Below are 19,433 nucleotides of genomic sequence, written 5' to 3' on the forward strand. Positions count from 1 at the left end.
GCCCGCATTGGATCTGCCCGCCGCAGCGGGGACAGTTGCCCTTCTCGTGATCCCGAAAAGAGACGGCAAACGAGGGGGATAGCCAGTATTCATCATGAATAGCAAGGCTGCAGTGGTGTTCCAAGTCGGCACAGATCGGGTTTAGGGTGCTGGTGGAGTATCATGAATGACCACGAGCAGGAACTTCGCATCTGCAGGTCCAATGAGCGTGTTATTCCTCACCAGCGCACTCCCTATGATATCCTGACATACCTGGCACAATCACCACCTCATTCTTCTTCGTCCTCACACGCAGCAACTTTGCCTCGTCATACTCTCCATTCAAATCCTCGATCATCTCTCCCGCGCCCTGCACAAATTTGTATATCAGGCGCGCAACCTCTTCAGCCTTTCTAGTCCCTCTCTTCTTCACTCCATCATCTGCTCCGTTCGAAGTCGGCGGACGCGCTTCCTCGTCGGCGTTGTCTGCGTCGGTGACCAGTCCTGAAGAGCGCACGATAGCCCCAGTATCGCGGGCGAGGATAAGTGTGCCTTGGACTCCGGAACGCTGCGACAGACGAGACAAGAGCGCCTCCGTCTCGGCTGAGGGCGATGGCTGCTGCGATGCCATATCTCAATCGTCCAACTGCGGCATGGCCGTGGTGTTGTGAAATGCAAACAAGATGCCAGGTCGTCGGGTGAGCAAGTGCAAGCGAGGTTCGGTTCGGGATGATCGTCCCGCAACTTTAATTCTGAAACTGCTCTTGCTTCACTTCAAAATTATCGCTTACCATGTGACAGCAGGACTCGCGAGCCTAGACACATACCGGACGAAAGTGCGATATCTTACAAAATGGGCTCCTCAGCCAAAAAGAAGAAAGAGAAAAAAGCCGACTTCGCCAAACCCAAGCTGAAAGTCGGAAAAGCACGACCAAAAAATACAAATGCCACCGATACCAGCTTCTCAGCCAAGTCCATCGTCTTGAAGCAGCAGTCCCTCAGCGAAGGCACTCGAGATGCTGCGGCACTCTTTCACCACAATTTGTCCCTTTTGAGCAGTCGGAACGAGACCCAGAGGAGAGATGCACTCACGTATCTCATCACAGCCGTAGCAGCGGCGCCGAGCGGGAATTTTCCAAAGCCGGCATCGGATGTGCTGGTAAAAGTCAGCCCTTTGATCCTGGATGGTAATTCGGCAGTAAGAGGTCAAGTCCTGAAATTGCTGAAGCTTCTTCCCGCTGGGCAGCTCGGGAATCTCGAGCAGACGGTGCTCTACACTCGAGCAGGACTTTCACATCTTTCGAATGACATCCGGTTGACGGCACTCGATGTACTGGACTGGCTACTGGAGACGAACGGAGAAGCGGTCGTCAGCCAAGCAGGAGGATGGGTGAAGACTCTACAGACTTTCCAGAACTTGCTTTCCTGGCAAGGTACGAGCAGCAGTGGAGTGGTTCAGAATGGAAACTGGTCAGCCACGAAGACGAAGACGAATCTTGGAAGTAATAAGCTCCTGGTACATCAGCTATCAACATTGGCGCACTTCATCAATGCTGGACTCGTACGGCCTCCGCCAGATCTTCAAGCGGAAGCACGAAGAGCAGCGGCCTTGTTTCCGTTGTGTCAGGCAGACTCTCATCTGCTCTCGAAGAGGAGCAACCCTTTTGGGTATCTCAACCTGTTCGGCGCGCCGCGGGACGTGGAAAGCGAAGTATACGATGCTCCGGAGGAGAGGATGAATGTGTTCCTGGATTTGAACATGCACGGGGCGTTCCAATTCGGCGTGCAAGAGGCCAAAAGAGAGGGAGGCGAAGTAGGACGTGCTGCCAGCGCTGTTGACAAGGCGCTGAGGCTCGTCGAAGTGAGCTGAGCAGGTTTGGAGGGTCCATAACTCATTTGAGGTCGCACTTATTTGAGGTCGCTTAACAGGAATGTCTCACCGCTGTTGCACCACGAGTACGAGAACGACAACGCTTGGAGGTCATCGCCGCGGAAGTTACGACACAGATATGGAGTTTGGCGTTGCAGAAGCAGGAATGATGTCTCAGTGCGAGGACAGGCCAGATCTTGATAGGATCGTGAAGATCAAGACGCCGGTGAAGCCAGAGTCGTCGGCATGAACGTAAAGCAAAAGGTGGGATTGAGTATGCTCGTACCAACAAGTTTGCCTCAACGGACATAACGATGTCCGTAATGGGCTACATTCATGGGCGTGTGCCTAATTGGTGGAGGCGCTGGACGGTCAGTGGAGCGAGCATAGACGTGCTGTGCCTACCCGCGAGGTCCCCTGCTTTCGCGCGCTAGCGTGACATTCGCGTTTGCAGCAGCGACGGCAACAATCGATGCATAACGCGTCGACTTCCACTAAACGCATCACAAAATAAACACCTCGCTCGCGACCTTTTCGCACGAGGCATAAAGCTGCCCGCCATGGCAGCTCTGCCGGCCGTTCGCGGCGGCAGCACCTACTTAACAACACCGGAATGCCTTCAAACTCTGTCCTGCACCGACCACGAATTCACACTTCTCAAAGATGCTGTGCTCTCAATCGGTACGAAACCTACGTTCAAAGGCAAGGTGCTCTTCGAGCAGGACCTTCGATCGTTCGACTCTATTGGACTGCATAGGCGGATCCTCTGGGAGGAAGTCGAGAGGAGCAACCCGCTTTTTGTGGAACTTTTCGCAGGCACACGACAGAACCGCGATCCGAGCACGTGGTCCAAATATGTCACTAGCGTCAAGTCGGCCGTAATACACATGGTGGCAAAGCCATTCAAGAAGGCATCTCGCGACAACCGAGCAAAGTTGTTACCAAGAAAGCGCAGCAGTACATCTGAAGTGGTCGATCTTGACAACGACACGGAGCATGAGAATGAGGAAGTGACGGAACTCTCAACCACGCTCGAGGCGGACAATGATGAGGGCCCAGCAAAGAGAGCAAAGCTGTCGTGGCGGACTCCGGATACGCCTGAGAGCTCATCACTTGGCAGCAGAAACACCACTCCAATTTGCAAGACCGTCGAACAAGTACAGAGTGAAGAGACAGCGGACGACCACCAAATTCCGCCCAACGACGTACTGCCATCTCACGACCAATCCTCCGAGGAGGTCGCCGGGGACTTCGCGAAGAACATGATGGCGCTCGGCAAACAACATCTAGACCAGCGTACCGCGGATCTGGAGGACACCTTCGAAGCTCGTGTAGCAGCACAAGTCAGAGAAGAGCGAGCAGAACTTGCCGAGGAACGTGACAAGATTGCAGAAGAGCGCAAAAATCTAGCTCAGATCGTAGAAGAGCAGGTGAAAGAAAGAGTCTCTGAAGAGAAGCAGAAATTGGAGTCTGCCATCATGGGGGAAGCCGAAGCTCAAGTCGCTGCCGAAAGGAACGAGATTGGACTTCTGGTCGAGCAGCAAGTGCGAATCAGACTGCCGGAGGAGAGGATCACATGGGAAGAGGCAGTTGCAAAGCAGCTGAAGAGCTTATTCTGATGCAAGTCGCAGTACCTGTCGGCAAGAAGGCCAACACGCAGGTGCAAGCCAGTGTCAGCCAAGTGAAGGCAGATTGAGAGGAGCGGAACTTCACTTGCTATCTGGCCACAGTTGAGAGTCTGATTAGATGGACACTGGCCTCGTGAGTGAAGCATTAGCTGCACAACTCGCATATGAAGGAAGCAGTAACAATGAGGTTCTCCATCGCAATCAAACGCGCCATTGAAAACAATGGACCGTGCACCAAAATGATTGTGTTTGCATCTCGCGTGCTGCATAGCGCCATTTTCGCGTTTGCAGCTACAATTGCAACGACAGGCGCGTCGGCGTTCACTTTCACTCATCAACATTGCAACAACACATTCGCCATGTCGAGCTCACCACACGGCGCGGTGAAGCACACCGCATCATCCCTTCCACCCTTCAAAGGCAAGGGGAACAGAGGCTGGCTCTCCAAGGCAGAATGCCAACAAGTTCTAGCTTGCGCCAATACGGAATACGACAAGCTTCGGCAGCAGATCAAGTTGATCGGCCAGCAGCCAATTTTCGAGGGCAAAGCGCTGCTTCGCCAAAATCTCAATGAATTCGATCCAGATGGCGCTCACCGCGCGCGCCTTTGGGTTGAAGTCGAACGCAGTAGCCCCCTCTTCGCGGAACTGTTCTCTGGCACTCGCCAGAACTGTGACTCATCGACGTGGAACCAGTTCCTCGGCAGAGTCAAATACAGCATGCTCAAAAACTTGAGCAAAAGATCAGAGAGCGCGTACAGCGATGAATCAGAACTCACGGACACAACGCAAGGTACGACCTCGTCCGGCGGAAAGACGTCGTCGATCCCTAGCAAGCGATCCAGTGGATCTGAGGACTTCGACTTCAGCTCCCACTCCAGGCCCTTGAGAAAGCGCTTCGAAACATTCAAAGTCAGAGATCGTGGCGATAGCTCTCCCGATCGGGATAATGATGTGTCTGCCGACGAAGCCATGTCCGACTCGGAGGATGTCATCGCTGTCGCTCCCAGGAAGTCAAAGTCGTTGAGAAAGCATTTCCAGGTGTCCATTGCCCCTTCTTCAAAGGTTGTCGACTCCAACCCGCTGCCCGGGAGCGCCGCTCTCTTCGCCGAGCCTGATGAGCTATCCATTGACAACCGGTACTCCTCTGTCGAGACCTCGGGCCGTCATGGCCAGCCCATCACACGAAGCGTTGGACTCGAGGTTCAGCAACTGTTCAACCAGCGTTTGGACGAGCGCACAGCAGCATTGGGCCTCGCGTACGACGCGCGTCTGACACAACAACTCGCGGCAGAGCGTGAGAGACTGGGTGCTATGTTCGAGGATGCCGTTCAGAGAACGGCCCGGCAAGAGATCCAGAAGCACGAATCTGCCCGTGAGAAGGAGGCCGAGGCCAAAATTGCTGCTTGCAAGAAGATATACGAGTCTATCATCATCGAGAAGGAGACTGAGCTTGCCGCCGAGAAGACCAAGATGGAGTCTATCAACGAGGAAAAAGAAGCTCAGATCGCTGCTCTGAAGTCGAAGTACGAGGCCGAAATCATGGAAAGAGATGCTCAGATCGCTGCAGTGAAGATGAAGTGGGAAGCGGTCATTGAGGAAAAGGAAGTTCAGCTTGCTGCCGAGAAGACGCAATTCGAAGCTGACATCAAGGCGGAAGCCGAAGCTCAGATGGCCATCGAGAGACGGCAGATCGACTCTGTGGTGGAGAAGAAAGTGCAGGAACACAAGGTCAAGATGACAGAGTTCTTGCAAAGCATGTAAACACGCCGCGAAGCAAGTGCTGGCGATGATGGCCTTGTTGTCGGGTGCAGCGCCGCAGTTGCACTGTTGTCATCCAAACTTTTGGCAGTGACTACCTTTTGGTGAAGGAAGTGACTTGAAAAGGGCGTGGCGTCTCGCTGCTGCTACATCCTTCGTTGATTACCTTGTACATACACACTTGGAACAGATAGCAGCACTTAACAGCGAACTCGATCCAAACAGCATTCTGTGAGTCAGAAGTGTGCTTCGTGGACAGCATCTCTCTGCCAGGCTGTGTCTCCGCTGCTGCCACCAGTCTTCCCACAATCCGCCGCAGACGCTTCACATCCTGCCCTCCGGTCCGAAGTCAGCGAGTCCCCCGCTGATAATCATCTTCCCAGATCACACCATTATTCCTTGCGCGACACATTACCCACGCACCGAGCACCTCGAACAGCACACCACGAATCCGAGCAACTTCAGCCCGGCCGCACTCCCTTGGTTGCCCGGCCAGATGAAATCATGCGACCTTTGCAATCAATGGTTTAGAGTGGGCGAGGACATCAGTCAACACAAATGCGTTCCTCTTAAAACCAACGAGCCAGACACCACAATCAAGCAAGAGCCCGTCGAGGCTGGTAGCTCTGAGAATCAGCCAGTGAGCCCAGTCACGACTCCTACCACTTCAGAGCGTCCAAGTCGCAGAGACAGAGTGCAAGGATTCGAACCTCTTGCAGATTCTCCCGCCACTCCTATCAACGGGGAAGAAGGTACAAGCGAAGACTCCAACCCAGAAGGAATCACAGACACTGAAGACTGGACTACAGATTACCCTTCTCGACTTTACGGCCCAGATGGAGCTCCCTTGCCATCACAACGCGCTGGAAGACGTGCGCCACCAGCATCTGGTCCTTTTCCCAGCCAAGGGAAGCGACCAAGTCCAAACTCAGATCGCGCCAACAACAAGAGAAACCGTCCTTCTGCGGAATTTACCTTCACTCCACCACAAAGGACAGGACGTCGTGGACCAGGAGGAGCTGCTCGACCATCGCTTGACAGCAACGTCGCGGCGGCTTCATCGCCAAATTCTCCTATCTGGCGACAAGCTCCGGAAGTCGAAATGGCTCAAGCAGTCTCGCGCATGGTTCAATCTAGGGTGGATTCCGTAAGTCACAACGAGCGCCTTTATGTTGAGCGGATGATTGCCAGCAAGCTCGACGAGTATCGTCAGAACGAAGCGACTCGGTTCCATGCCACCCTTGTTTCGAAGTGGAGAGCAAATTATCAGCAGGTGAGAGGATCTGCGCTCTGCATGAATTCTACTGTTCCCTTTGGACTGAGAGAGCTGACATTTGATTCTGCAGACTGTCACCGAATTGACGGACGAGAGATTCAACTATCGCTGGGAGGAAATGAATGACGGGTTCAAGATGACAGGTCCGATCCTCAAGATCGTGAGAGAGGCGGTGGACAAAAGGTTCAATGATCGAGCCAATCAGTTGGGTGATAAGAGTGGGTGGGAGCAAGGTCCGAGTGAAGTGAAGGATGAAGTCAAGGACGAGATCCAGAAGAGGTTGAAGATGCATGAGAGAGATCCGATCCTGGAGCAGCTGATTGGGACTCAGCCGATCAAGAAGAGTTCGGCCGAGGGTGAGGCGATGAGTGCTTCCCAGGCCAAGGGAGATGATGATGAGCCTGTTGAGCGCGGTCGCAGCGGGAAACAAGCGTGCGACGAATGAAGACGAAGAGTTTCTGATTCCGCAGAATGACATCGAGGGATGGAAAAAGGGCTTGCTGGATTAAGAGGGGAGTTGGGAGCTGCACTGTGGCTCTCACAGGTGCTGTTATTATTGCTAAGCTGAATTGAGTCGTTCGGTACGTTACCATTCTCTCCATTGCGATGCCCAGCTTCATCACGCGGGAAGACGTCTGTCTGCAGCGATGGCAGTGCACGATCGATGCAGCACAGACGGGTGCGAGAATGCGATATGCGAAGTGGTGCCGGATTGGTGTTGCAACACAGACCGTGTCTTATCACGGACGTTGGTCGTCAAGACGGGACGGCGGAGCGGACTCCTTGACCGCTTCGGACAGCGCTCTCGTACAATTCGGCTTTCAAGATGCCGGCGTGCTGACGAGCTACGCGGCAGACGTGGCGGGTAAGAGTTCTGAGCTGAGGATGATGAGGCTATCCTGGGAAGCAGCAGCATCACGTTGGCAGTGCATTGCGGGAAAGATGCAACAAAGTGGTCAGCACGGTGCAGGAAGCCCAGCCTCGGATCGCGCCGAACTGGGCCACTGCCTGTTCTCTGCGCAATTCTCGTGCGGCCGTAGTCGGGAGAGGCGAGTTGCCGGATCATCCAGTCGATGCACAGCGAGAGGCAGCAGGATTTCACAGCTCCTCATACGCGATGATGCTGGGAGAGTGGAAGAACAAGAGCTGCGTTGTCGCAATGGCAATGGCTGTGCAGGCTGCTCTATTTTGTGCTGCAGTAGTCGGGTGGCGGCGAAGCTTAGGGTTGCCTTAGCGCCGTCGCGAGCAAGGGTGAAACGCGAACCCTGAATTGAATGCAGCAGCAGAAGCAGCAACAACTACACACGCCTGCGCCCACTCTCCTTCTTCCATACCCTTCGCGACTTCACAATCGAAAAGGCTCGACCCGCCTCGTCTGCACATCGCTTTCCATTTCCATTGTCCGAGAGCCAGCACAAGAAGCAGCATTCCACGGGACGGAAGGACAGGCAACCGCGAGCGGGCTCAGGAGTCGACCACCGGACTGCCACCACGCACGCACGCCAGCGGCACACAGAGTCAGGCGCCAGGGATTCGCATCAGCATGGCTGTGAGTAAGCACCTCATCATGTGCAGCAGGATGGCGGGGCGCAAACAAAACAACATATCACCACCACCCAGGCACTCGTTGTCTTGTTGTTGTGCTTCCCACCTCCCACGCTGCCACTTTGAGCCATTGACGAGCGAGAACGAGCACTGACAGCGACATGGCGGCACAGTACAACAACACATATGGCGGCGGTGGCTACGGCCAAGCCAACCCATACGATACCGACAGCAGCGGCTATGGCCAACCTCCTCCAGCCTACGGCGGCGGCGTCGAAATGCAACCCCTCGCACACAATGGCGCTCCATACTCGAACGAACAACCCCAACGCGACCCCAATCAGATCCTGAACGATTGTCGCGCCGTCGGCCGTGCCATTGACGACCTCGAGAGCCGCTTGGGAGAACTCCAGAGACTACAACGCTCCTTCATCTCCAGCGCCGGCGTCTCTAACAAAGATGTCGACGCCCTCAGCGCAGACATCATGTCAGGATACCGTGGATTGGCAGATCGCGTGAAGCGCATCAAGGGACAACCAGATGCAGGCAACCCACGCAACAAGCCACAAGTCGATGCGCTCGACCGGAGGATACGAAAGGCCATTCAGTCTTACCAGCAGACCGAAGCCGCTTTCCGCAAAGAGGTGCAAGAGCAGCAACGTCGACAATATCTCATCGTGAAGCCGGATGCGTCAGAGGCGGAGATTCGCGAGGCCACAGAAGCAGGCGGTGATACACAGATCTTCCAGCAGGCTCTCATGCAGTCGGATCGTAGAGGTCAAGCCAACAGCACATTGCGCAATGTTCAACAACGACACGATGCCATTCAGCAGATTGAGAGGACCATGATTGAATTGCAACAGCTGTTCCAAGATTTGGATGCCATTGTTGTTCAGCAAGAAGCTGCCGTTATGGATATTGAGACCAAGGCCGAGGAGACCTATACTCACATCGAAGCGGGCAATGTACATCTGGACAAGGGTGTCAGCAGTGCTCGTGCCGCGCGGAAGAAGAAGTGGATTTGCTTGGGTATTTGTGGTGAGTACCAATCCCTTCTGCTCGTCTTTCTTTCCACACCGTACTGACTCAATTCACAGTCGCCATCATTCTCGTAATCGTCCTCATCATCGTCATCTACGGAGCCACTCAAGGGTGGTTCAAGAGCGACAACAATAACAATAACAACAACACGACCAATGCATAGATTCCCGGGATATGAGCTGGGCTCATTGATTCATCATCAGATTGGACATGGGGATGGCGTGTAGAATTACTTTTCCGAGTTTCCTTTTGTGCGTTTGTGTGCGAGATACCAGAGTACGCCTTTTCCTCTTTTTCTTTTCATTTCATTCTATTTCTCTTTGAGGTCATGAGATGAATAGAGCTGGCTGGGTACTGGAACTACTACTATAACAACAGAACAGAAATAGTGTGTAATACAGGCACGGAATAAGTCCTGAAGAAAAGTGTTTGGTTGCAAAGATGAAGACTTGTCTTGTGCATATCAACTGGGACCTGTGCTGGACTGATGACACTGCGCTGCCCCTTCTACGCTATAGAAGCCCGAGAGGTCTCAAGCTCTGCACTGGGAAATGCCCAGCTACATGGAAGAGCCATGTCATTGGGGAACTCACCCAGCAGTCGGATGGCGCGGAGCTGCGACTTGATTACTATCGTGATACTAATATCCCCTTGGACCCCGTTCCAGCTGGCACCATTGCTTCAAGACGCAACATAGGCTGCTGCTATATTACATACAATTGCAATGACTAACGTACCAGCTCTTGACCCGGCGACCCTTTTGGCCGTCGCAATCATCGCACTTTCCCTGCTACTTCTCACTTCCCATCTCACTACGAATGACTGGACTCGCTCGATCCCTCAAGCGCCGCAAGCACCCATATGGCGCCGCTTCTTCATCGAACCAGATCACGATCAGCGAAAAGCATGGGCAGACAGCGTCCCCAATTCCGCTCTCATCCTCTATCGAGGCATGTTCAACAAGCCCAAAATTCTGCTCACCACTCCAGCAGCCATTCAAGAAGTATACCAAAGAGGAGCAAACTCTAGGTACCAGAAAGCGACTATATCCCGAAAAATCCTATCCTCGCTTCTCGGCAACGGGCTCGTGACGGCCGTAGGCGAAGACCACCAGATGCAGCGGAAACTTCTCCAGCCAGTGTTCAAACTCCGACATATCAAGAACCAGTATCCGCTCTTCTGGGCTAAGACCCAAGAACTTGCCGAGTCACTGCAAAAGGCAGCGGCGAAGAGCGAAGATAATGCCAGCAGCGGAGGCGCAGTCGAAATCACGGGACTCGTCAACCGCGCCACATTGGACATTATCGGACAAGCAGGCTTTGGTCTTGACTTTGACTGTCTCGCAAATCCAGACAATGATCTTTGGAAAGAATATGCTGCTGCCTTCCGGGGCGGAGGGAATAGGTCGCGAGCGGGACTGGTATGGACTCTACTCGTGCACTTCCTACCTCGGAATCTGGTGGAGAAGTTTCCGACGACAAGAAACCAGCAGACTGCCAAAGCGGTGGAGGTAGTACGGCGGCGAATCGGAGGGGTAATTGCGCAGAAGAAGGGTGAGATCTTCGCGTCGGAAGAGGAGGAGGCGGGAAGGAAAGATAGTGTAGTTGATCGAGACGAGGGGACAGCTTCGAATCCATCAAAGGCGGCGATTAAAGAAGGACACAACGACATCATCTCCGCATGCATTCGTGAAGGTATCACGGATTTCGAAATGTTAGTGAATCAAGCCCTAGGAATCCTCGGCGCAGGCCACGAAACCATCGCGCAAACGCTATGCCTAGCAATCTTTGAGCTAAGCAAAGACAAGACACTGCAAGATCGTCTTCGAGCAGAAATCACCGAGCTAATGCCCCGTATTTAATCGAAAGAAGACTCTCTACCAGCTCATCTGGACCTCATCGCCTCCCTCCCCCTCCTCAACGCGATTTGCAACGAGACGCTCCGAATGTATCCTATCATTCCCACCCTAGCCCGCGAACCAACGAAAGACGTTAACCTCCTCGACCACCTCATCCCCTCCGGAACCATCCTCATGACCGTCCTCAGAACTTTCAACCACAACCCCACCCTCTGGTCCCAAGACCCCTCCCAATTCCTCCCCTCCCGCTGGATCTCCGACCCCACAGGCGGCGCAAAAGAGCGATTAGCATTCATGACATTTGGAGAAGGACCGACGATATGCATTGGAGAAAAAATGGCAAGAACGGAAATGGCGATTGTGTTGGCGGGTTTGATAAGGGAGTTTGAGATGGAGTATATAGGGCAAGGGATTGACGGAACGAGGCAGGAGTTGGAGTTTGATTGGGGGGTTGTGTTGATGATTAAGGGGGGGTTGTGGGTCAGGTTGAAGCCAATCGCTTCATGAAGTTGCTACATGTGTCGTTCGTTCGTGTGAAGACAGAAAAAAAAAAAGAAAAAGGGTTCCATCTCATCTGCAAATTCATCTTGCCAAAAGCTTTGGATTCGAACAGAGAAAGTCATCGACGTAATGACGAAACCATCTCTCCAGCTTTCCTCTTATCCAGACACCCGCCAATGCGAAGGATGATGATCATCAACCTGATGCGGCTGACCCCAACTCTGCCACTTCTCCACCCACTTCCTCCTCGCCTCATAATTCTTACACTTCCTCGTACTCGCACTCATATCCGTAACATTCAGTCCATCAGCATTCGTCACAAACGGCCAAAGTTCCAAACTCGCCTCACACATAATCATTTTCCTCAACGCATCCACGCAATGCGACACATGATCGATGATGGCTTGTTCTTGGCCTTCGGGGACGTTGAAAGATGTCATGTGGATGCTGCGGTAGTAGTCGTAGTTGAACCACAGGGACTCGCGGAGGAGGTTCACGCAGTGGATGTAGTGTGTCATTGCCACGTCGGCGGAGTAGCCGCTGTAGAGGGCGTAGTCGCCGTCTGAGGGGGTGTAGCGGAGGTGTTTGCCGGGGATGAAGTTGAAGTCTGCGGCGTATTTGTCGGGGAGGAAGGCGGGTTGGTCTGTGATGATGATGTTTTCTGTGGTTAGTATGAAGGGACAGATGTATGCTGAGGGTGGGGGACCACAGGCGAGTTTATGGCAGACCTACAGAAAGCTCCGATTTTGATCCATTCTTCTTCGACTTTGTCCCCGGCGACTGATACGGGTTGAGAGAATTTTGATGACGATAAGTGGACTGCTTCGAAATCATTGGGATAGAGCTCGTCGTCTACTCCTTCGAAGAAGGGATCTTTTTGAAGTGATCAGTCTCCAACATAACTCTCTTTCAGTTGCTGCAATTGAACTTACGTAGTTTGGAATCCTCGTCAAGCTGTGATGTGATTTTCGAGTAGAGAGCTGCGCAGAGCATCAAGGTGACGACATTCATTGCTATTGAGATTCCTGTAATGAAACGCATTTTCCAACTCGAAGGCTTCTTGTAACGATGCGGATTGCCATCTTCTTTCGACTCGCCATTTGTGAGTGGTGCATCTTCTGCTTCGTCATGGTAGGCTGGTGATGTGAGGCGGTGATATCCCATCTTCTGATCGCGATCTCACAGTACTGTGCTATAATCTTTGCGGCGTTGGTGTTTGAGAGATTGGGAGGCACTTGATGTGAAAGACACGGGGGGTCAAGTTCGTAGGCTCCAAAACTTGGGGAAACTTCGATTCGGGAGAATTCTTTTTCTCTTCCAGCTTGTCCTTCGAATCCTAGCCCCATCATCTTGCACCTAACCCGGAGTGTCCATAAGCGACCATTCGGTCGGCGTGGGGTTGAAGACCTAAGTGCAGTCTAGGGCTCACTTGCAAGTCCTGGGGATGTCGGGGAAACTCCGCTCAAAAGCGGAGGTAGCGTGACCGAGTGCGAATCCATGCCGGCGGATTTCTGGGCGACAACCAGACGTGTTTACCCGTGAAGAAATCTTACCAAATTGCTGGGCTGTGCTCAAGTGGTGCAGTGTTCTCTGGGGTCTCCACTCGCTGCTTCACCTTTTCTGGCCCATCGATCCTGACTTCCTTTCCAGGGTGAAAAGCAATGCCGAATCTATTCCCACACGGCTGCACGACGGAACAGCGTTACACTCAACACCACCGCTTGTTTTCCCAGCTGGGCTCGTCTCGGATCGACTGGTCAGACGCGCTGGCGCGGCGGTTGTCCTCGGGCGTATGTCACGGCGAAACACGTTTAGTACTGGCGAGAATTAATAAGCGTGAATGCTAACTGTTACAGGATGCTGCACCATCCGTCCTTAGAGCGACCCAAGTCTTGGGTCACTTGGAAGTACGCTCTTCATGAGTTCCGCCTTATCTCCAGCTCGGCAGTTATCTTCTGGAGACTGGAGTAACCCCATGGGTCTTGCTAATGGTTCTAGGGCTTGGAAGATGCACTAATGGGCGTGTGCTTCATTGCATAGGAGCAGGTGGTAATTCACTTGAAAAGAATTCAGACATTTCCTAACCGCAGTCTGGTAACTCTGGCCGTCGTGGCAGGTGTCCCACTAGATCTCATACTCTTCACCGCTACGGCAGGATGACTTTCCGTGATCTTTGGGTGCTCTCTGGCCTCATCGGTCATTTGACGCGATCTTTCGCTGCTATCGCGGAAACTTGTCACAAGACCAAGAGCCCACTCGCCGCGGTCGATTGAGGTAGGCGATGGGTCCAGTAGAAGGCCTTAGTCGACTCAGGGCCCAGCGTTTGCTGAAAACCCGGGTGAGGTACTGCATGACGGGGTCAGAAGGCCGGAAAATGAAGCAGGGCCATGATCATGCGTGTCTAAGCAGACGAAGTCAGAAGTAGTATGTATCGCCGAGAAGTGGTCAGTCCAGAGTCGTGAGAGCCAGCACAACTGTGGAAACATATCTATAAAAGAGAGCACCTCCTTCTGCTGAGACCATTGTTCTTGCAAGCTTCAGCATCATCTCTTTAACACAATATCCCAACCCGCTACACAAATCGCTATCATGAAGGCTCAAACCCTCCTCTTGACTATGGCCGCAGCCGGCGCTATGGCAGCGCCCGTTGAGCGTAAGTCATTACCGCTACGCGCAACCAATACCTCGCAGCAGTACATTCGATTAACATCATTGCAGTGAAGCGCGAGGCGCAAAACCCATTCAACCCAAACTACATTTCTCCTCACTACCAGGAGAAGGAGAAGCGTGAGGCTCAGAATCCGTTTAATCCGAACTACATCTCCCCTCACTACGCCGAGAAGGAGAAGCGCGATGCAGAGGCCCAAAACCCCTTCAATCCCAACTACATTTCGCCACACTATGCCGAGAAGGAGAAGCGTGAGGCAGAGGCCCAAAACCCCTTCAACCCCAACTACATCTCACCTCATTACGCTGAGAAGCGTGACGCAGAGGCAGAGCCACAGAACCCATTCAACCCAAACTACATCTCCCCGCACTACCAAGAGAAGCGAGAGAACTAGAGACAACGCATACGAAACTGCATGACTCTCCGCTGTAGGGCGTGCGAGGGCCAGGGCTTCTTCCGCCATCGATATCATGGCCACAGACTTTCGGGAAGGCGGACAGGCTTTCGGCTGGCTTCAAGAGACCGGAGATGTACGTAGACAAGTTCCACGTCTAGGAAATGAACGTGATTGTGTACATAGCTATCTATTCTTGAAGTTTGCAGAGGTTCATTCCCAACTGCCAGTACCGCTCCAGTCATGTATTTTTCTAAGGTGCACAAGGCATCCTTCATCAGTGGCTGCCTAGAGTATCGGCAACTATAGAAACACTCGACTGAGTTCTTCATGCGACTTTGGTCTCATGCAATTTGCCGCACAAATGATTTACGAGTTCCAAGATCACGCTGATGAATCTTGGCCAGCGTCCAGCCAAGCGGTACCTTTGCAATGAAAGGGCCATCGATCAGCGATCAGGAAAGGCACTCCACACGTCTCATGCTTGGAATAAGATGAAGTTCCGCCGGAGTTTGCCTACTAGGCCAAGCTCTGCCTAGTTCGTACTAAGCTTTTCTGATTTTTGTGCAAAACTACCAAAGTAGGACAGTTTCACCGCGCACGTAAGCAGTAGCTTGCCTATGAGCTCTAACGCAAGAGTAGCGTTAACGTAGCTACAAATGCGGGCCGATCGTGGCACGAGATATAGATCGATCTGGAAGCTGGCATGCCGATCAGGTCATCATTCATCCCCGGGTAGTGGTTTCGCATGATCACGCCAAAGAACAGCATGATGCGAGAATGCGATGCTAGTCTTGTTTCACGTCTAAAATCGGTCTGCAAAATCATTGCCTAGCTTCGCCGTCTTACAGGCTTACAGCATGTTTCGCCGATCGGGGAATCATGGGGTAAATCTGGGGTATCGCCGTGGAGAAAATTTGGGCCCAGAAGTCCAGTGCCAGTGGAGTAAAATTTCTGTTCCTATTCCAGGGCCGATGAAGTTCTAGGAGTCGAGCTCAGGTGCGGCAGCGGCATCGAACACGACCGTCTGATGTTACGGCAAGCGGAGTTGCTCCGAGCCACTTGTATCTTCCTGTGATTGTCCGTCGGTGGAAAGCGTCGACGTTGTCCGACTTGCTCTGCAGACGTGCGTGTAAAGCATGCCTCCGCGAGCATGGACTTCTAGAGCCTGCACCTCTACCCCAAAGCCAAAGGAGAGCCGTGGTCGTGTTGCTCAAAATGTCAGAATCTATGTATGACCAAAGAAACGAATTTCTCGTTCTCTGATGGCGAGCACGCTTGTATTGCTCGACCCCGTTGAAAAGGACGTCTCTCTGGGTCTACTGCAAGATGATTCTCCCGATATTCTTCTGATTTCTTTGCTGTTTGCCCAGCGAGCCAGGCTTCGATCGCAATGACTTCGTTCACCAGTTTCCGGATCTAATGCTCCTGCTGGTGTGTTGTTGTGACCTGAAGTGTACGGATGACATATCCTAGCAAGGGAATGCCGCTCAGCTTAACATTCCACGTTGCTCTTGGAGACGCCTACCGTTTCAAACCAATGTTGAGCAGGTCAGCATGCAGCAAAGTGTCGTGCGTTAAGAATCCTCGAGCAAAGTACTGGAAGGTCAACATGTATGTCGACTGATGCATCTTCAAAAAGCTTCCCTTGGGCGGTCAGAAAAGCTAAGAGGCTATTCCGAGACAGATTTCAATATTTTGGACTTGTGAGTGCTTAGAATGAATGTTCTCGTTGCTTCCGGGTGGGCAACGAATATCGAGGAGGATGGCTTCGGCGGACAGCGCAGACCCGGAAAATGAAGCCAAGGATTTGTAAAGCAGAAGCATGAATGCCAGTCGCGAAAGGAACGTGATTTTCGCAGAGTGCCTAATATGCGTACATGACGCAGCTCAAAGGTGACAACGACAATGGAGGCATCGGGACATTCAGGTAAGGACTCTGGTTCCGCATTGAACGAGGACCATGCCTAAGAGAACCTGGCGAGCCACGACGCGGGGTGTTCGGTCTTGCGCCGTGCTGTTGATCCAATGACTCGGCCGATCTTTACTTGTTCAACACTCTTGGATGTAGGTCTTGAATGCGAGAGCTTGCGAGAAGGCGAGTGAAACGCTGAGGCGTACGCAAAGACAGCAGCAGCCAGGAATCCACGATGCCAGTGGCGGAGCGGCCGGGACCTCGCAGACCCGCCCGCTGAATTGAATATGCACCTCAAATGCAGAGACAGCACTCGATCAAAAGGAACGCGAGATTGCATATTGTCTTCTCTGTAGCTGAAATCCTTAGCAACGTTCTTTTGAGGCAAAGAGATGAGTTTACGGCAGGATTTGAAGCTCCTGATATTGAAAAAAAAGGCAGGCTGAGCGCGCGCGCAAGACTTTTTCCGGCCGGTGTATTCATTGCTCGGCAAGGCCAGAGGGTGCAGCGCCAGATTCGAGCTTCATGAAGTGCAGCTGATCTGCTCGCACGTGAAACATCACGTCTTCACGATCGTAGCTTGAGAGGTGTGGCGACTTTTCGAACATGGCGCAGTCTGCGTCGAAGAGTAATCAACATCCCCTGTTCATCTGAACCGATTGATGCGCTCCCTCGCATCCCATTCGCCACAAACGCCGCAGCTTCTCCACTTCCCCGTCCCCACGCCCGGTCTCCATTCGCGATTGCACTTGCAATCAACTGCCGAACTCTCAGCATCGAGGCATCCACCACACATATCCAGCCTGCCCACGTTTGTTTCGCCAACACGCACAGGTCAATTGTCCGGTTTGCTCGTCTGGACTTCTGGGCCATTTCTGGAACTCTGGCTGGGTGCGTGCTTGGCGGCTGACAGGTCATGGTTGGCACGTTCAGAAGCCTATTCTTTCGTACGAGGTCCGGATTAGCATTTGCCGTTACAGGGAAAGCATTAGGAGAGAGAATGGGGAGGTCACTGGTTGTCTGCGAGGGGTCAGTGGCGGCTCGCACTGACCTCTCTTATGATGGAGAACTTCACTTCTCTTGATTGAGAGGTTTGCGCTTCGTTGTAGACGACTCTCATCGACCACCGGAGTCCATTCGAGATCGCATCTAAAATGGCTGTGCTACGAGATGCCAGGCATGACGAGCCTGTCGTGCTCGCAGCTTATCGAATCTTACGAGCGTATTGGATCCTGGTTCTCCCGGCGATGTTGCTGCTACGCTTCTTCTACTACAAGTATGCGTCGCCATTGAGGGAATACCCTGGTCCATTTCTTGCTTCAGGAAGTCGTGCTTGGAAAGGTTAGTATCAGTAGCTCCAGATTCTGCATTGGTTGATACATACCAGAAGCATTCTTTCCTGACGTGATATACATTCGCAGTCCTTTCCACTTACTCCGGACATACCGAAACCGACCACATCCGACTGCACGAGAAATATGGATCTGTTGTACGAATCGCACCCAATGAACTTAGCTTTTCTTCACCCAAGGCAGCGAGAAGTGTTTTGGCTGCCGGATCAGGATTTCACAAGACGCAATTCTATGCAGTGTTCCCTCCTCCCGAGAACCCGGACATCTTCACAGAAACGCGCGAAGATGTGCATGCTGTAAAGAAGCGCTATGCTTCTGGTCCATATAGTATGGCGACGATGCATACCATGGCGGATGTCATCGAGAACGTGGAGCGAGACCTCACTCAACGTCTCGATAAGATCTGCCAGGATGTGGAGAAGAGGGAGAGCTGCGATCTAGGAAATTGGCTCCACTACTTCGCCTTCGATGTGCTGGGCGAAATTGCTTTCTCGCGAAGATTCGGGTTCTTGGAAGCCGGCTTCGATGTTGAAAATGCGATCAAGACAATTGATGATATGCAGTGGTATGATGGGTTGATTGGCCAAATTCCCGAATGGGATTGGGTGTTTCGCAGAAATCCGCTTTGGAAACTGGTTCCTGGAGGAGGAGAGGGGCCGAAGAGATTTTTGATCACGAGGATGGCGCTCGAGGCGATTGAGGAGAGGAGAAAGATTGGTGTGGGGAAGGAGAGGAAAGACTTGTTGCAGAGGTTGATTGAGGCGCATGAGAAGGCTCCGGACGTGTTTCAGGATGGCGATGTTTTTGCTGTTGCTCATGGTGCGATGTGAGTGTACTGGAACCCAAAATTTGTCGAAAATGGACTTATTGACTGACCTGATTGATGCAGTTTTGCTGGATCCGACTCCACGGCTTCAACGATGCAAAGTTTCAGTTATCATGTGCTTCGTGACCCGACGATCCACACGAAACTGAAGAGAGAACTGGACAATGCCACTCAAGCAGGCCAGCTTTCGGAAATTCCACAATGGAGTGAAGTCCAAGCTCTGCCGTACTTCCAAGCATGTCTGAAGGAAGCGATGCGTGTTAGACCTGCGGTAGGCTTGAATATCACTCGCCTTGTACCTCCAGCCGGAGCAGAAATCGAAGGACACAACCTTCCAGGCGGAACGCAAGTTGCTCTGAATGGGTGGGTCTTACATCGCGACCAAGAAATTTTTGGCGCAGACGCCCATCTCTTCCGCCCGGAAAGATGGCTAGAAGGCGATGCGAAGACGATGGAGAGATATATGTTCCAGGTAATACTTCGTCATCTACATCTCGTCCTCCCGCTTTTGCTGATCAATCTGTAGTTTGGAGGAGGGGCGCATCTGTGCATCGGCAAGAACTTGGCTCTACTGGAGATGAACAAAACTCTGCCGCTACTCTTCCGCGATTATGAGTTCCAGCTTCTGCGACCCAACGAAGAGCTGAAATATCATTCGACATTCTTCGTAGTGCAGGAAGGCTTGGAGGTTAGGATCTCGAAGAGAGGGAAGTCGACTTCGTAACACTTCCGTAATGCATTCGATGGAATTCATCCGCAGTATACGCCGCTGAAGTGGACAACAAGTCAGAGCCCGGCCAACATCCGCATGTCAGTCTTT

At 52.6% G+C, this 19,433-nt stretch overlaps 10 protein-coding genes across 10 annotated transcripts; 8 read left to right on the forward strand and 2 right to left on the reverse strand.

Annotated features, from left to right (window-relative positions):
- Positions 1 to 141: 141 nt before the first annotated feature.
- On the reverse strand, positions 142 to 610 carry CKM354_000227200 (uncharacterized protein; the record flags this gene model as incomplete). The annotated part of the gene is made up of 2 exons (XM_044797425.1): positions 142 to 191; positions 253 to 610. The coding sequence occupies 2 exons, from the start codon at positions 608 to 610 to the stop codon at positions 142 to 144; spliced, it is 408 nt and encodes a 135-aa protein (XP_044653360.1).
- Positions 611 to 832: 222 nt separating this feature from the next.
- Positions 833 to 1,849, forward strand: CKM354_000227300 (uncharacterized protein; the record flags this gene model as incomplete). The annotated part of the gene is made up of 1 exon (XM_044797426.1): positions 833 to 1,849. One exon carries the CDS (start codon positions 833 to 835, stop codon positions 1,847 to 1,849), a length of 1,017 nt encoding a protein of 338 aa, XP_044653361.1.
- Positions 1,850 to 2,409: 560 nt separating this feature from the next.
- On the forward strand, positions 2,410 to 3,468 carry CKM354_000227400 (uncharacterized protein; the record flags this gene model as incomplete). Its single annotated transcript, XM_044797427.1, has 1 exon — positions 2,410 to 3,468. One exon carries the CDS (start codon positions 2,410 to 2,412, stop codon positions 3,466 to 3,468), a length of 1,059 nt encoding a protein of 352 aa, XP_044653362.1.
- Positions 3,469 to 3,836: 368 nt separating this feature from the next.
- On the forward strand, positions 3,837 to 5,240 carry CKM354_000227500 (uncharacterized protein; the record flags this gene model as incomplete). Its single annotated transcript, XM_044797428.1, has 1 exon — positions 3,837 to 5,240. The coding sequence occupies one exon, from the start codon at positions 3,837 to 3,839 to the stop codon at positions 5,238 to 5,240; it is 1,404 nt and encodes a 467-aa protein (XP_044653363.1).
- Positions 5,241 to 5,733: 493 nt separating this feature from the next.
- CKM354_000227600 (uncharacterized protein) lies at positions 5,734 to 6,958 on the forward strand (the record flags this gene model as incomplete). The annotated part of the gene is made up of 2 exons (XM_044797429.1): positions 5,734 to 6,510; positions 6,584 to 6,958. The coding sequence occupies 2 exons, from the start codon at positions 5,734 to 5,736 to the stop codon at positions 6,956 to 6,958; spliced, it is 1,152 nt and encodes a 383-aa protein (XP_044653364.1).
- A 1,261-nt stretch (positions 6,959 to 8,219) lies between these two features.
- On the forward strand, positions 8,220 to 9,262 carry CKM354_000227700 (uncharacterized protein; the record flags this gene model as incomplete). The annotated part of the gene is made up of 2 exons (XM_044797430.1): positions 8,220 to 9,096; positions 9,156 to 9,262. The coding sequence occupies 2 exons, from the start codon at positions 8,220 to 8,222 to the stop codon at positions 9,260 to 9,262; spliced, it is 984 nt and encodes a 327-aa protein (XP_044653365.1).
- A 561-nt stretch (positions 9,263 to 9,823) lies between these two features.
- On the forward strand, positions 9,824 to 10,960 carry CKM354_000227800 (uncharacterized protein; the record flags this gene model as incomplete). The annotated part of the gene is made up of 1 exon (XM_044797431.1): positions 9,824 to 10,960. The coding sequence occupies one exon, from the start codon at positions 9,824 to 9,826 to the stop codon at positions 10,958 to 10,960; it is 1,137 nt and encodes a 378-aa protein (XP_044653366.1).
- A 656-nt stretch (positions 10,961 to 11,616) lies between these two features.
- CKM354_000227900 (uncharacterized protein) lies at positions 11,617 to 12,622 on the reverse strand (the record flags this gene model as incomplete). Its single annotated transcript, XM_044797432.1, has 3 exons — positions 11,617 to 12,101; positions 12,191 to 12,331; positions 12,391 to 12,622. The coding sequence occupies 3 exons, from the start codon at positions 12,620 to 12,622 to the stop codon at positions 11,617 to 11,619; spliced, it is 858 nt and encodes a 285-aa protein (XP_044653367.1).
- A 1,425-nt stretch (positions 12,623 to 14,047) lies between these two features.
- On the forward strand, positions 14,048 to 14,520 carry CKM354_000228000 (uncharacterized protein; the record flags this gene model as incomplete). Its single annotated transcript, XM_044797433.1, has 2 exons — positions 14,048 to 14,111; positions 14,177 to 14,520. The coding sequence occupies 2 exons, from the start codon at positions 14,048 to 14,050 to the stop codon at positions 14,518 to 14,520; spliced, it is 408 nt and encodes a 135-aa protein (XP_044653368.1).
- A 3,069-nt stretch (positions 14,521 to 17,589) lies between these two features.
- CKM354_000228100 (uncharacterized protein) lies at positions 17,590 to 19,337 on the forward strand (the record flags this gene model as incomplete). The annotated part of the gene is made up of 4 exons (XM_044797434.1): positions 17,590 to 17,776; positions 17,857 to 18,613; positions 18,677 to 19,085; positions 19,140 to 19,337. 4 exons carry the CDS (start codon positions 17,590 to 17,592, stop codon positions 19,335 to 19,337), a joined length of 1,551 nt encoding a protein of 516 aa, XP_044653369.1.
- Positions 19,338 to 19,433: the final 96 nt, after the last annotated feature.

Source organism: Cercospora kikuchii, assembly GCF_019650295.1.
Source record: "Cercospora kikuchii DNA, contig_00002, whole genome shotgun sequence".
NCBI lineage: Eukaryota > Fungi > Ascomycota > Dothideomycetes > Mycosphaerellales > Mycosphaerellaceae > Cercospora > Cercospora kikuchii.